Genomic DNA, 11,751 nt, shown 5'->3' with positions numbered 1-11,751 from the left:
GCAAGCCTTCACCCTCCTCCCCAAGGGCAAGCCTTCACCCTCCTCCCCAAGGGCAAGCCTTCACCCTCCTCCCCAAGGGCAAGCCTTCACCCTCCCCCCTCCCCCCCAAGGGTCAGTTACACTGCTTCATCTTCCTGCAGGGTTGATTAAATATGCTAACACACGGAGTACCCAGCCCGCACCTGCTCATGGGATTACCCAGGTGGAGGGTGAAGGCAGCCCACTGCCTTGCGCTGGCCACAAAGGCCCCATCTTCCACGGAGAGGTAGCGCGTGGACACTGTCTGGGAGCGCAGGCGATTGAAAAGGGAGACCTTTGAGCCGGAGGAGATGCATACTACAAGGGGAACATGGAATCAGTACCCAGGCCTCATGTGGTCCCTCAGACGCCTCAGCTAATCTTCTGACCCACATGACAGCCTGGCTAATGTGCCCACTGGCCTGGACACAGTGGGTATCTGCATTTCATAGCCTTTTGTCTGGGGTCTTGATTTTTGAGCTTGCCAGCTCTCTGGTACAAATGAACATCCTTCAATGATGTGAGTTGGGTTCATCAAGTCACTCAGGGTTGCTTTGTGGCAGGCACGGGTACTGGGTATTGATGTGTGAACCCGGTCCAGCTTTGCTCTGAAATAGTTCATGGTCTGGAGGGCATAAATACAAAATGCTAACTCCGTGTGGGAAAAGCTGATCTAAGGAAGCCTTCTTGGGGGAGGGGAGTGTGAAGCAGGTGGGAGTTGCATCCATAGATGGCTGCTAGGGTCTGAAAGGACATGGGGACTCTCCTAGAGCCTGGTGTGTCTTCCAGCTGATGACATGCTCTCAGTCACAGCTTCATTTTCTCACTGGACTTACACCAGCTGGGGATAAGGCACTGACTGAGTGGTGTTCATCTCCTCTCAGTGCTGGACAGAGACTGCTGGCCTTCCAGTTATACCTAGACCAAGCCCTTTCCATTTAATTTATTACACAATAGATCCTTCCGCTCTATCCTTTTTCTGTATGTGTGTGCAGGTGTGTGGCTGGACGCACCCAGCTGCGTGTGTGTGGGTGTAGAGGCCAGAGTTAGACTCCAGGCACCTTATTCTATTACGCTCCACCTTATTCTCTGAAACAAAGGCTCTCACTATTTTGGCTAGAGCTTTCTAGCCAGAGAGTTGGAGGAGGATCCTACTGTCTCAGAGCTGGGATCACTGGCGTCTGCAGCCACACAGTTTATATGGGTATTTGAACTCAGGCTCTTGTGTTTGCCTTGCAAGTACTTTACCCACCAAGCCATCCCCCCATCCTTTGCTTTTCTAAATACACATGTCAGCTCAGTTCAATCTCTTATTTCCAGGACAGGATTCTAAGCCAGACTGCCAGACTCTGCACGCTTAACCCTCACTCTAGGTCACCCACTTTTCATGAGCACCAAGGTGCCAGCTAGAACATTGCTTGAAATTGGGACATTCCACAGGACTTTTCAATGACACCAAGGAGCTGGATTCCGGAGTCACAGTGAGTCGTGATTATCTCCAGACTGGGGGACACTTTCTGGGCAGATAGTCTCAAGCAAGCCACATGGTATGCTATACTGAAATCAACCAATCAACCCACCTTCTCTCTCCCGATATATTTTTCTTTCCTTTCCCCACTCTCTCCCTCCCTCCTAGGCTGGCCTAGGTAGAGTTCAGAGTTCTATCTCAGACTGATCCTGAGCACTGGAATTACACATGGGAACCACCATCTTTGGCTGATGCAACTTCCTTAAGGTCATTTTAAATTTGCCCCGGACTTGACACCTGGCTACAGTTTTTGTCTGTTCTGAGTCCCCCACTGTCATCTTCAAATCTGGTATCTATCCTCTTTCCTGTGCCCTGTCTGGAATCTCTGTGTGTCTTTTCTCTTAGTCTAGGCCAGCCACTCCACCCAGACTCCTCCCTTCTTTCTACCCAGACTCCACCTCTCACCCCCCCCCCACTCCACACTTGCACCCTCCTCCCACTTTTGCAGCTCTGGGTTAGAATTGCACCCTTCCACCCCGCCCCTCTCACGGTCTGTGTTTTTCAGCGACTGCTTCTTCTGCGAGGGCTTGGAGATCACCTTGATGAGGCGACTGTGGAAAGTGCCCAGCTCCCGGCCTCCTCGCAGCACCAGTCGCAGCACCAGCCGGAAGTGCTTCCTCTTGTCAGCGTCGGAGATGTACAGGGTCTTGGCACAACCAAATTCCTACAGGGCTCAAGGGGATGCGGCGGGTCTTAACTCTGCTAGCGGAAGAGCCAACCTTCCGCAGTTAAGGCATCCTTACCACTAGAGGTGACAAGAAACCGTACTAACCTAGGCTCTAGGTCAGAACCCACCCTCTGGCCTCCCCAATTGCCTCTTGGTTTCTGGAGGGGACTTGGGGAGTCTACAGTCTTGCCTCCTCTGCAACGAAGAGGCAACTCCAGAGCAGGAATCGGATGCTCTCTAATGCAGCCTCACCCTGGAGTCCGGCTGCTCTTCGAAGTTCAACTTCTGGGTCTCGGGAGCGCTGCCAGACGCGCCGTCCAGTCCCATGTAACCGCAGACGGTGGGCCCGGTCTCTGAAGACTGGTGGGCTGGAAAAGGACGGGGAATAAACCCTGGAAAGACTGGGGAAGACTCAGGTGCGGGTCAAAGTTAGTTCTTGCCGCCAGAGGGCGCAGCGAGACTGCTCCTGCAGCCGGCTGGGCTCCGGGGCCCTGCTGAGGCAGTTGGTCCTTCCAGCAGAGAACCTAGCAACTGCAGCCCCGCAGGGCACTCTCACCTTGGTCTTGCATTGGCTTCACCCTCCAGCCAGGACCCGCGAGGTAGACACAGGGCGGAGGACAGAAGAACCTGGGAACACATAACATCGTCTTCACTGTCTTAAAAGTGTCTCAAGGTGGCATAAACTTTTAAAGAATCATGATTTGGTGTCCTCTCTCCCAGAGTGGTCCCCATTAACGCAGTGCATTCTTCTGCTTATTAGACCTCATCAGTAAGTCCTGCCTGCTCCATCTTCAAAACACATCTGAATCCGTTAGATTCCTACCAACTTCACCTTGGTCCTAACCCACTATCTCTTGCCTTCCAACTGTCTCTCCCTTGTTACGGATACCTCTTTTAGTTTGTTATTCACACAACAATCAGATTACTTTTAAAAATACGTATTTGTTTATGTATATGAGAGCTCTAGTTGCATGTATGCCTGCATGGCAGGAGAGACCATCTGACAGAAGAGAACATCAGGTCCCATTACAGATGGTTGTGAGCCAGCAAGTGGTTGCTAGGAACTGAACTCAGGTCCTCTGGAAGAGCAGCCACCAGTGCTCTTAACCCTGAGTGGTCTCTCCAGCCCCAGATTACTTCTTAAATAACAGGTGGCTCAGTGGATGAAAGGCTTGCTGGGGCAAGCGTGATAACTTGACTTCAATGCCCAGAACCCATCAACAGGAAGAAGAGAACCAACTGTACAACTAACTGCGCGGGTTATCCTCTTACCTCCGCAGGAACTGTGGCATCCATACATCCACACAGCACCAGTACCACCACCACCACCATCACCACCACCACCACCACCACCACCAACGAAACTAACAGTCAAGGGGTAGGAGAGATGGCTCAGCAGTTAAGAGCCCTGGCTGCTCTTCCAGAGGTTCTGAGTTCAACTCCCAGCACCCACATGGTGGCTCACAACCATCCGTAATGGATCTGATGCCCTCTTCTGGTGTACAGTCATGCATGTAGACAAAGTAAGCATATATATATATATATATATATATATATATATATATATATAATACATAAATAAATCTGAAAAGGAATAACAGTTAAATTAAGTTGGGTGTGGTGCCTCATGCCTGTAATCCTAAACCTAGCACGGAAGGGATGGGGCCTCTGAGGCAGGAGGATTGGTACAGGTTCTGCCTGAGCTACAGAGTCAGAGTCTGTCTCACCCCCCCTAAAATATAACAAAATAAACAATATTATTGATAATAATGAAAACGAGTCAAATTGTGATGTCCTTTTATCAACATCCTTTGTGGTTTAAAATCCCAAATCCTCACATGATCCTCACATGACCTCACTGCTTCTCCTGTCATCTTCTCTAACGTCCCCCTCTTCTGTCCAGTCTCCCCCTTTCATCCTCTTACAGTACTGGGTGTACAGCCTTAAGGTCCTTGCATTTTTCTGTTGCTTCCGGTTAGAATGCTTCCTGGAGTTTTCCCATGCCTGGCTCCATCTCAGCACTGGCACATCAGCTCCAATATCACTTCCTAAAGAGCCCTTTGACCTCCTTGACCTTTCAAGCTAAGGTACCCCCTTTGGGCTACTATGTGACTCCACTCTGTTTTTCCTCTGGCTCTCATCACAATCTGAAATACCTTGTTTGCTGGCTTGTGGGGAGGTGACGCCCTGTTCCCCACCAGAATGGAGATGCCATGGAAGTAGAGGCTGTGTCTGTCTGGTCCAGCTGGAGGTTTAGTGCCCAGCAGTGACCCTGGTGCATGACTCGTAGTACGCAGCAGAATGAATGGATACTGGTCGGGGATGTGGGGATCTGCTCTAGATCCCAGTAGGCAGCCATTGTTGGCTGGGGAACAGGACCCTGGCTGAACAAAGGCTGAGGTGTCAGCTTGAGGCCTCCAAGATGTTAAAGAAGCTAAATGGTGGTGGATTTGGAGGGAGGCATAGGGCTGAAGGCTGTGGAGACCTGGGAGGGGTAGGGAGCCACCTACCGCTTCTCATTTCCATAGGATTTCTGAGCCACCTTGGCATGCAGGATCCACACAGTCTGCTCACATCTTTGCTGTAGGCATGTGCGCACACCTTCTCTTAGGATGGTGGCATGCTCTGGGGGTGACCTAGGAATGGGGGTGGGGCCAATGGGGCCACAGGAAGGAGAGTCAAGGGTTGAGTTGGCACAAAGCCCACTGCTGAAGCTGAGTGAGCTGAAGTTGGAGATGGGGTTGATTTAAGTCCTCCAAGGGATCTGGGGGAAGAAGGACTTGGGAAATGAGCTAAATATTTGTGTTCCAAGAAGCCTGCACAGACCTCACCAGGATCACCCAGGTGCTACACTGTGTGGGTGACTTCCTGGCTGTTGTAGTCTGGGGCCAAGTGGAATAGCTGTGTTTAAAACCCTACATTTGGTTCTCAGATGGAGGTGGGCTTTGTGGAAATAGTAATTAAGCTTTCAACTCATAGGGGCAAACAGCCTTTGCCGGCTCCAGGTCCAGAGCACAATCTCAATTCCAGCAGGCACATGCCCCGGTGAAAATGTGAACAAGGCTCCAAACTGCTTTACCAGGATGGGGACGGATCTGAGTCTTTCTGATGCCCAAACAACACCCTTGGCTTAATGGGGGTTTTCTTTCCTTTGAGTGTAGCATGAACCGGGTCAGCTCTCTGGGCAGTCTGTTGCTTATCAGTCTGAGAGTTTGACAAATGAGGATGAGTTCTCTCAAAGCCTGCACAATTAAACGGAGCACATGAAAAAGAGTCTGTGGTGGGACATTATTTGGGAAATGAGCAAGTTGGGCCCTGAAGAGAGCTAAGAACTCCAAGGCTGTCCTTTTGAGTCCTTTTACCAAGTCTCTGCCTTTGATCACTCCGGGAAGGGACAGCAGAGGGCAAGAGTCGGGCGCGTCCTTGGAAGCCCAGGCAGGCCAGGCAGGCGGCGGCCAGGACCGCTCCGCCTCTTGGGGCTCTCCTCTGGGAAGTGTCTCGTGTAGGATTCCAGAGCATTCCGGCTGCCCGGAGTGTCGCCGCCCGACTCCAGCTGTAGCCCAATTCCGGCCCGCAGCTCGAGCCTGCAGCTCCCAGAGTTGCAGGAGAAAGGGGCGCCGCGCTTGTTGGGGCCCGAGTGTTGAGAGGAAGGGGGAAATCGCTCCCTGCCAGTGGGAGGGGTCGCAGCCCGCGCTCCCCCTCCCCACTCGCCTGCTCCAGGTTAAATGCAGCTGCCGCTTGGGCTCGCCCTGGCTGTCTGGCATTCCCCACTTAGGGCAAGCTGCCCTCGCCGCTGCCGTTACCTGGTCCAACTCCCCAGGAGACTGGGCCCGTCGCTCTGTAGCCGCACCTCTGAGCTGTCCGGCAGGCTCAGGTGAGTCAAAGGGCCCGGGGGCACCGAGGGGTCTGCAGGGAAGCATAAAACCCGTAGGGGGACAGGTCTTAACAGCCTACGTGTCCACGTCTAACCTGCAGTACCTTTTCCGATCCCCTCTGGCAAGACCAGCAAAATACAGGTCCTCCTTCCCTAATCTCCTCCCTCCACGTCTGGCACCTTCCCAAGGTGTCCTTTCAGGGTTAGCTCTTGAACTCAGACCTCTTTGGGGCGCACTTTCCCTATCCTAAGGGCACCCGAGAAATTTCCTCTTCAATGCAAGGATCCTTATCAGGAGAACTGGGCTCACTCTAATGGGCCACTACTTCAAAGCAAGCCTTTGAACGATGACTCTCTTTGCCCTCCCTAGACCGACGTTCCCCTCTGTGGAACAGCGAGTTTGGAAAGCTGAAATTGAGAGGACAGATGTTTTGCCTTTCTAAGAGTCCTGGGGTGCAAGCGAGGTGACATCAAGTGCCTGTTGACTTAAGCCAAGAGGAGCTTAAGGGAGCCCTTAGTCAAGCCAACCCCGAGTCTCAAAGGCCGGGTGGACCCTAACTCAGATGCTCGCCCTGGGGTGCTGGCTCCGCTCTGGCCCACTCTAGAAAAGGCGTTCCCTTCCTCCTACCTCCACCATCAAGCCGCTGGCACATCTAGCTTACCACCTTACCACCACAGACCCTGCCAGAAGGATTTTTGTTCTTCTACCCTCCCTGGAAAGCCAGAAGGGAGAAGAATCCCGGATAGGAAGCTGGTCTGGAGTCAGAGCCACGCACCGGCCTTGCTCAGAATGGGCTCATTCAAGGAACAGGGGGAGGGGGGGAGGTTGGGGGAGGGGCAGCGGTGGGTTAGGGGGCGCTGGCCTGCTCTGCCAAGAAACCACAGAGAAATGGATAGAGCAGGCTCAGTGTACCGTGTGGGGGTGGGGTAGGGAACGGAAGAAAGGCTCAGTGATTCTTAGGTGCAAGGGAATCAGGCTGCTCTGGAGGAAGAGACAGGGGTGGGGTGTTAGGGGGGTGAGGGCTAGGTTTAGTTCTGTGCCTGGAGCCCAGCTGGCAGTCTCATTGGGCAGCACATTTTCCATCCGTACAGCGTGTGTGTGTGTGTGTGTGTGTGTGTGTGTGTGTGCCCTTCGTGGTTTTCAAGGGACCTAGTTAGGCTACACGGGAGGGAGAAGGCTCACCTGTTGTCTCCCTGGGGTCCATGGCTGCTCGTCGAGGCCTAGGCCGCTCTCTCGCTGCCTTCTGGGCACGTCTTACTGCCACTGACTTCGATACCGTTCACACATCTAAGCCCCATCCGATCCTCGCACTGGATTTATGCTGTCCAAGCCTTATCTTCAAGGTCCCGGGACTCCCAGCGGCCTGTTTGCTCTGGGCAGGGACACCTGCTGGGCAGATGTAGGCTTCCCACGACAGGAGAAACCAGACCCAGCAGGCGCCCCCTGGCGGCCTCTCCTGAGAGCAGGCGAGAAACAGACACGGAGGCGTGTCTTGTGCAGGACTCCACTCTCTGGCCTACCACTAGGAACCCAGACCCCCCAAGAGCTGCTCTTTGGCGTGTGGCACGGGGTTGGGTAATGTGGGGAATGATTTCTGTCCGCAGAAGAAGAGAGTGTGGAGCAGCTTAGCTGACTCACACCCCAGATGGACAGGCCTCTATCTCGGCTGCAGCCACTTTCCTGCTATAAGGCGGGTTGGGTAGCAGCGGTTAATTTTTTTAAGCCTGTCTCTGAATAGGGAGAGCCGAACCAACAACAGCCTTAAATGTCAGAACTACAAAGAGGGTTAATGCCACATTTAACACTATATCTGGTATTTAGAAAGGGGTTCTTTTGGGGACCGGCAAGATGGCTCAGTGGGTAAAGGTGCTTGTTGCCAGACTGACCACTGGAGTTCAGTCTGTTTAATCCTGGGACACACACAAGGGAAGGAGAAAACGGACTTCAGCGAATTGCCCTCTGACCTCCACATGTGTATGCCGTAGTGTGTGCACACACACCATATACATGTATATATATGTAACACGCATATATGCTGTGTGCTATATAATATATATGGTGTGTATGATCTGTAATATATATCATATATATGGTATATATATATGTATAATTTTTTAATGCAAGAGCTTATCTCCTTTTGAGTTTTATGTGTTTTTTCTACTTTTTATTTACTTAGTGTCCTGTAGTTCTGGTCATTTACTACAAAGGCTCTTCTGTGAATTTCAGCAATCCCAGTGTAGTGACATCAAAAAATTATCATGAGCCTTTTTGTTTTGTTTTGAGACAGAATCTCACTCTGTAGCCCTGGGTGGCCTGGAACTCACTATGAAGACCAGACTGGCCCTCAGACCCCCAGAGATCTGCCTGCCTCTGCCTCCCGAGAGTGTGCAGCCATGCCTGGCAAGACATTCTGAACATACACAAAACCAAAGTGTTCATCCCCTGAAATAAAAGCGCCGTCATAACTGTCGCTTTACGACCTTCTTTCTAGCTGCAGGCTGTGACACTGGGCTCCGCCATCCTTCCAACCACCATGAGAGGCCTCTACTGCTGGCCACTGTCTCTGTTGCTGCTCTTCCTGCAGTCCTGGGAAACCCAGCTCCAGTCTGCAGGTGAGCTGGATCTCAGCCCTCACCGGGGGAGGAAGGGAGCAGAAACGTTCTCGCGCCCTGGTGGATGGAGGGATGTGTGTATGGGGTGGGGCGGGCTGGATTCAGGCTTCACGCATCGTCCCTTGGGCTCTGTTTCCTCAACTGCAGTATGTGGCACCATTTTGGGTTCATTCGGTGTTGACTTTTACTGAAGCTTATTGAAACCATGGGAAAATCAGGAAACTCCACATTAAAAAAAAAAAACCCTATTTGAGAATTTTCTTGAACAAAACAAAAAAACCAGGGACCCGCTTGCTGGGACAATCCAAGTTATCAGAGAAACAGGAGATGTGACGTTACAGATATAATCCAACCAGTTCATTCATTTATGACGTCTGGCTGGCTCATGTAGGCATTTGAGACTGCGACATCTCTTTGTTCACTCCTCAATACATAACACAGACTCAGAACAGCTCCCAGAACTGCATGCGGGGGAACTTGTGTGATTTCCTGGCTCAGGTCTCCTCAAATAATGGATGAGTGACTGTATCCAAGGCTAATTTGTTAGGTTAATGACATGCTGGGCGCTGTTCCATTCAGATAACCGCAGGTCTTCCGGCTTTTTCTAAGAGACCAGCTTTAGCTGACCCGTGAGAGTCCTCCTCCATCTTCCCCGCAGGTCCTAGGTGCTATACTGGGCCCCTGGATTTGGTGTTCATGATTGATAGCTCCCGCAGTGTGCGCCCCTTCGAGTTTGAGACCATGAGGCAGTTCCTAGTGGGCCTCCTCCGCAGCCTGGACGTGGGTCTGAACGCCACGCGCGTTGGCGTGATCCAGTATTCTAGCCAAGTGCAGAGCGTCTTTCCCCTGGGCGCCTTCTCGCGCCGCGAGGACATGGAACGCGCCATCCGCGCGGTGGTGCCGCTGGCGCAGGGCACCATGACCGGGCTGGCGATCCAGTACGCTATGAACGTGGCCTTCAGCGAGGCCGAAGGCGCGCGCCCATCGGAGGAGCGAGTGCCGCGCGTGTTGGTCATCGTGACAGACGGGCGACCTCAAGACCGAGTGGCTGAAGTGGCCGCTCAGGCGCGCGCCCGCGGCATTGAGATCTATGCGGTAGGGGTGCAGCGAGCTGACGTGGGTTCTCTTCGCGCCATGGCTTCGCCGCCGCTGGACCAGCATGTCTTCTTGGTGGAGTCCTTCGATCTCATCCAGGAGTTTGGCCTGCAGTTCCAGGGTCGCCTGTGCGGTGAGTTAGAGTGGCGCCGAGCTCCGGCTATTCAGATGCTCGATTCTCCTTCGCATCATTAAAGGCGATCCCTCAGCTTTACTCTGCCTTCTGGGTACCAGTTGCCATGGGTCCTCCTGCAGAGTGGTATCCTCAGAAGCCAGTCATGCTGTGTCAGAGACTGGCCCTGCCACAAGCTGTCACCCCCCCCCCCATGTCTTTTAATCAAGAGTCACTCAAAATTGATAGTATTGTCTGTCAGGAGTAATGCCCCGCCCACCCGAGTATGTTCCTCCTACTCTAAGTCCCTTTTTACAAAAGCCATGAGATCTCTCTTTGCCACTTTCTTGTAACCGTGACTGTCCTTAAAGTTGACTTGCAGCTGAGGCTGACCTTAACACCTGATCCTCCTGAATCCAAGCAGTGCAGTGCCCTCTTCTGGGACCCTTCAAAGGAACTACTTACATCCTATTCTTCCTCTAACCTTGCCACCTGGACTGACCCTCTCCAAGAAGCAAATCCATATCCAACCTAAGTCCATCCTTGGGAATGGTATTTGCTTCAGACCCTACCCCTGCCCTGTTGTTCTGCCCTCCCCTTGGATGCTTCTGCCCATCTGTTCTCTGCTGACTGCCCCCTTGTGTGTCCTTAGGGAAGGACCTGTGTGCTGAGTTGGGGCATGGCTGCCAACACCTGTGTGTCAATGCCCCAGGAACATTCTACTGTGCCTGCAACTCTGGCTACAAGCTAGCACCAGATAACAAGAATTGTCTGGGTGAGTGCCACCCCATCCTGCTGTCTCCTTGTCTACCTTGGCTTCCCAGCATCCCGGCAACTCTTTGACAAGTTCTTCAGAAGTAAAAGCACACCCCATTTGCTGTACAATCCACACAGGGAAGGAATAGTATCCGGGGCCACACAAATCTTTGGTGGACCGGAACCTGGAGTCTTGACCTCCCACAGTTAAATGTTCTCCATTCTTGCCTCTGCACCTCAGCTCTCTCTCTGCGTGGTGCCTCCTCTCTGCAAATCTTTTTTTTTTTTTTTAATCTTCTGAAAAGCTATGGTGTGTGATGCCTTGCTTAGATGATTAATTGTTTTTGGGGGGGGGTGGGTGGGTGGTGGGGATTATATGGTTCCATCCCTGTGACTATGTTTTCTACCACATGCGGAGTGCCTGTAGTTGGAAACTCTTTCCTATACTTTCACAGCGACTAGTTCCACAATTTTAGTTTCACGATCTGGAAAAGGGGGTCATGTGATCCCAACAACTCTGTTGCCACATGGGTCTTCTTGTGTTTAGAGACTTTAAAAGGCTGAGGGGTGGGCTGGAGAAATGGCTCAGTGATTAAGAGCACTTGCTACACAGTCATGAAGACTTTGGATCTCAGCGCCCGTGAACCAGACAAGCATCTGGCAAAGGCCTGTAACTCCAGCTCTGCGGTGGGAAGAGAGGAGGACCACTGGGGCTTGTGGTTCCCACCATAGCCAAGAAACAGGAGGTCCCGGTCCAGGGGGAGACCCTGTCTCAAAGGAATAGGTAGAGAGCGATGAGGAGGACATGCAACACCTTTTCTGAGTGCACATACAGTTGTGCACACCAGCACACTCACACATTAACCAACAAACCAACTATTCAAAAGTCAGCTTAAAAGGTTTAGTATGCACCCCCCATTAGATTATGATGGATATTAAGTCTTCCTAAGGTATCTGGGAAATGTATTCATGTAGCTCAGCTGTATCTTGCACTGGGCTTCTGCTTACTTTCCTTCTCCCTCTCCTTTCCTTTTCCCCTTCCTCCTTTGTCTTCCTGTCTCCCCTCCCCTCCCCTCCCCTCCCCTCCC

At 52.2% G+C, this 11,751-nt stretch overlaps 2 protein-coding genes across 2 annotated transcripts in view; one reads left to right on the top strand and one right to left on the bottom strand.

Annotated features, from left to right (window-relative positions):
• Window positions 1–7,395, bottom strand: part of Rbpjl (recombination signal binding protein for immunoglobulin kappa J region like) — a 12,274-nt gene extending 4,879 nt beyond the window's left edge. The window contains exons 1-7 of the mRNA XM_021192840.1: window positions 7,271–7,395; window positions 6,017–6,119; window positions 4,724–4,849; window positions 2,770–2,840; window positions 2,466–2,581; window positions 2,036–2,210; window positions 199–336 (exon numbers count right to left, since the gene is read on the bottom strand). Coding sequence (XP_021048499.1) covers window positions 199–336; window positions 2,036–2,210; window positions 2,466–2,581; window positions 2,770–2,840; window positions 4,724–4,849; window positions 6,017–6,119; window positions 7,271–7,292 — 751 coding nt within the window. The 5' untranslated portion in view covers window positions 7,293–7,395. The remainder of the gene's footprint in view (window positions 1–198; window positions 337–2,035; window positions 2,211–2,465; window positions 2,582–2,769; window positions 2,841–4,723; window positions 4,850–6,016; window positions 6,120–7,270) is intronic.
• The window catches only part of Matn4 (matrilin 4), a 15,855-nt gene continuing 9,861 nt past the window's right edge, over window positions 5,758–11,751 (top strand). The window contains exons 1-4 of the mRNA XM_021195016.2: window positions 5,758–6,087; window positions 8,580–8,700; window positions 9,359–9,928; window positions 10,560–10,682. Coding sequence (XP_021050675.1) covers window positions 8,622–8,700; window positions 9,359–9,928; window positions 10,560–10,682 — 772 coding nt within the window. The 5' untranslated portion in view covers window positions 5,758–6,087; window positions 8,580–8,621. The remainder of the gene's footprint in view (window positions 6,088–8,579; window positions 8,701–9,358; window positions 9,929–10,559; window positions 10,683–11,751) is intronic.

The sequence above is a fragment of the Mus pahari genome, chromosome 3, assembly GCF_900095145.1.
Source record: "Mus pahari chromosome 3, PAHARI_EIJ_v1.1, whole genome shotgun sequence".
Lineage (NCBI taxonomy): Eukaryota > Metazoa > Chordata > Mammalia > Rodentia > Muridae > Mus > Mus pahari.
The sequence above is the reverse complement of the archived record's forward strand: the minus strand, read 5'-3'. Positions and strand labels throughout refer to the sequence as shown.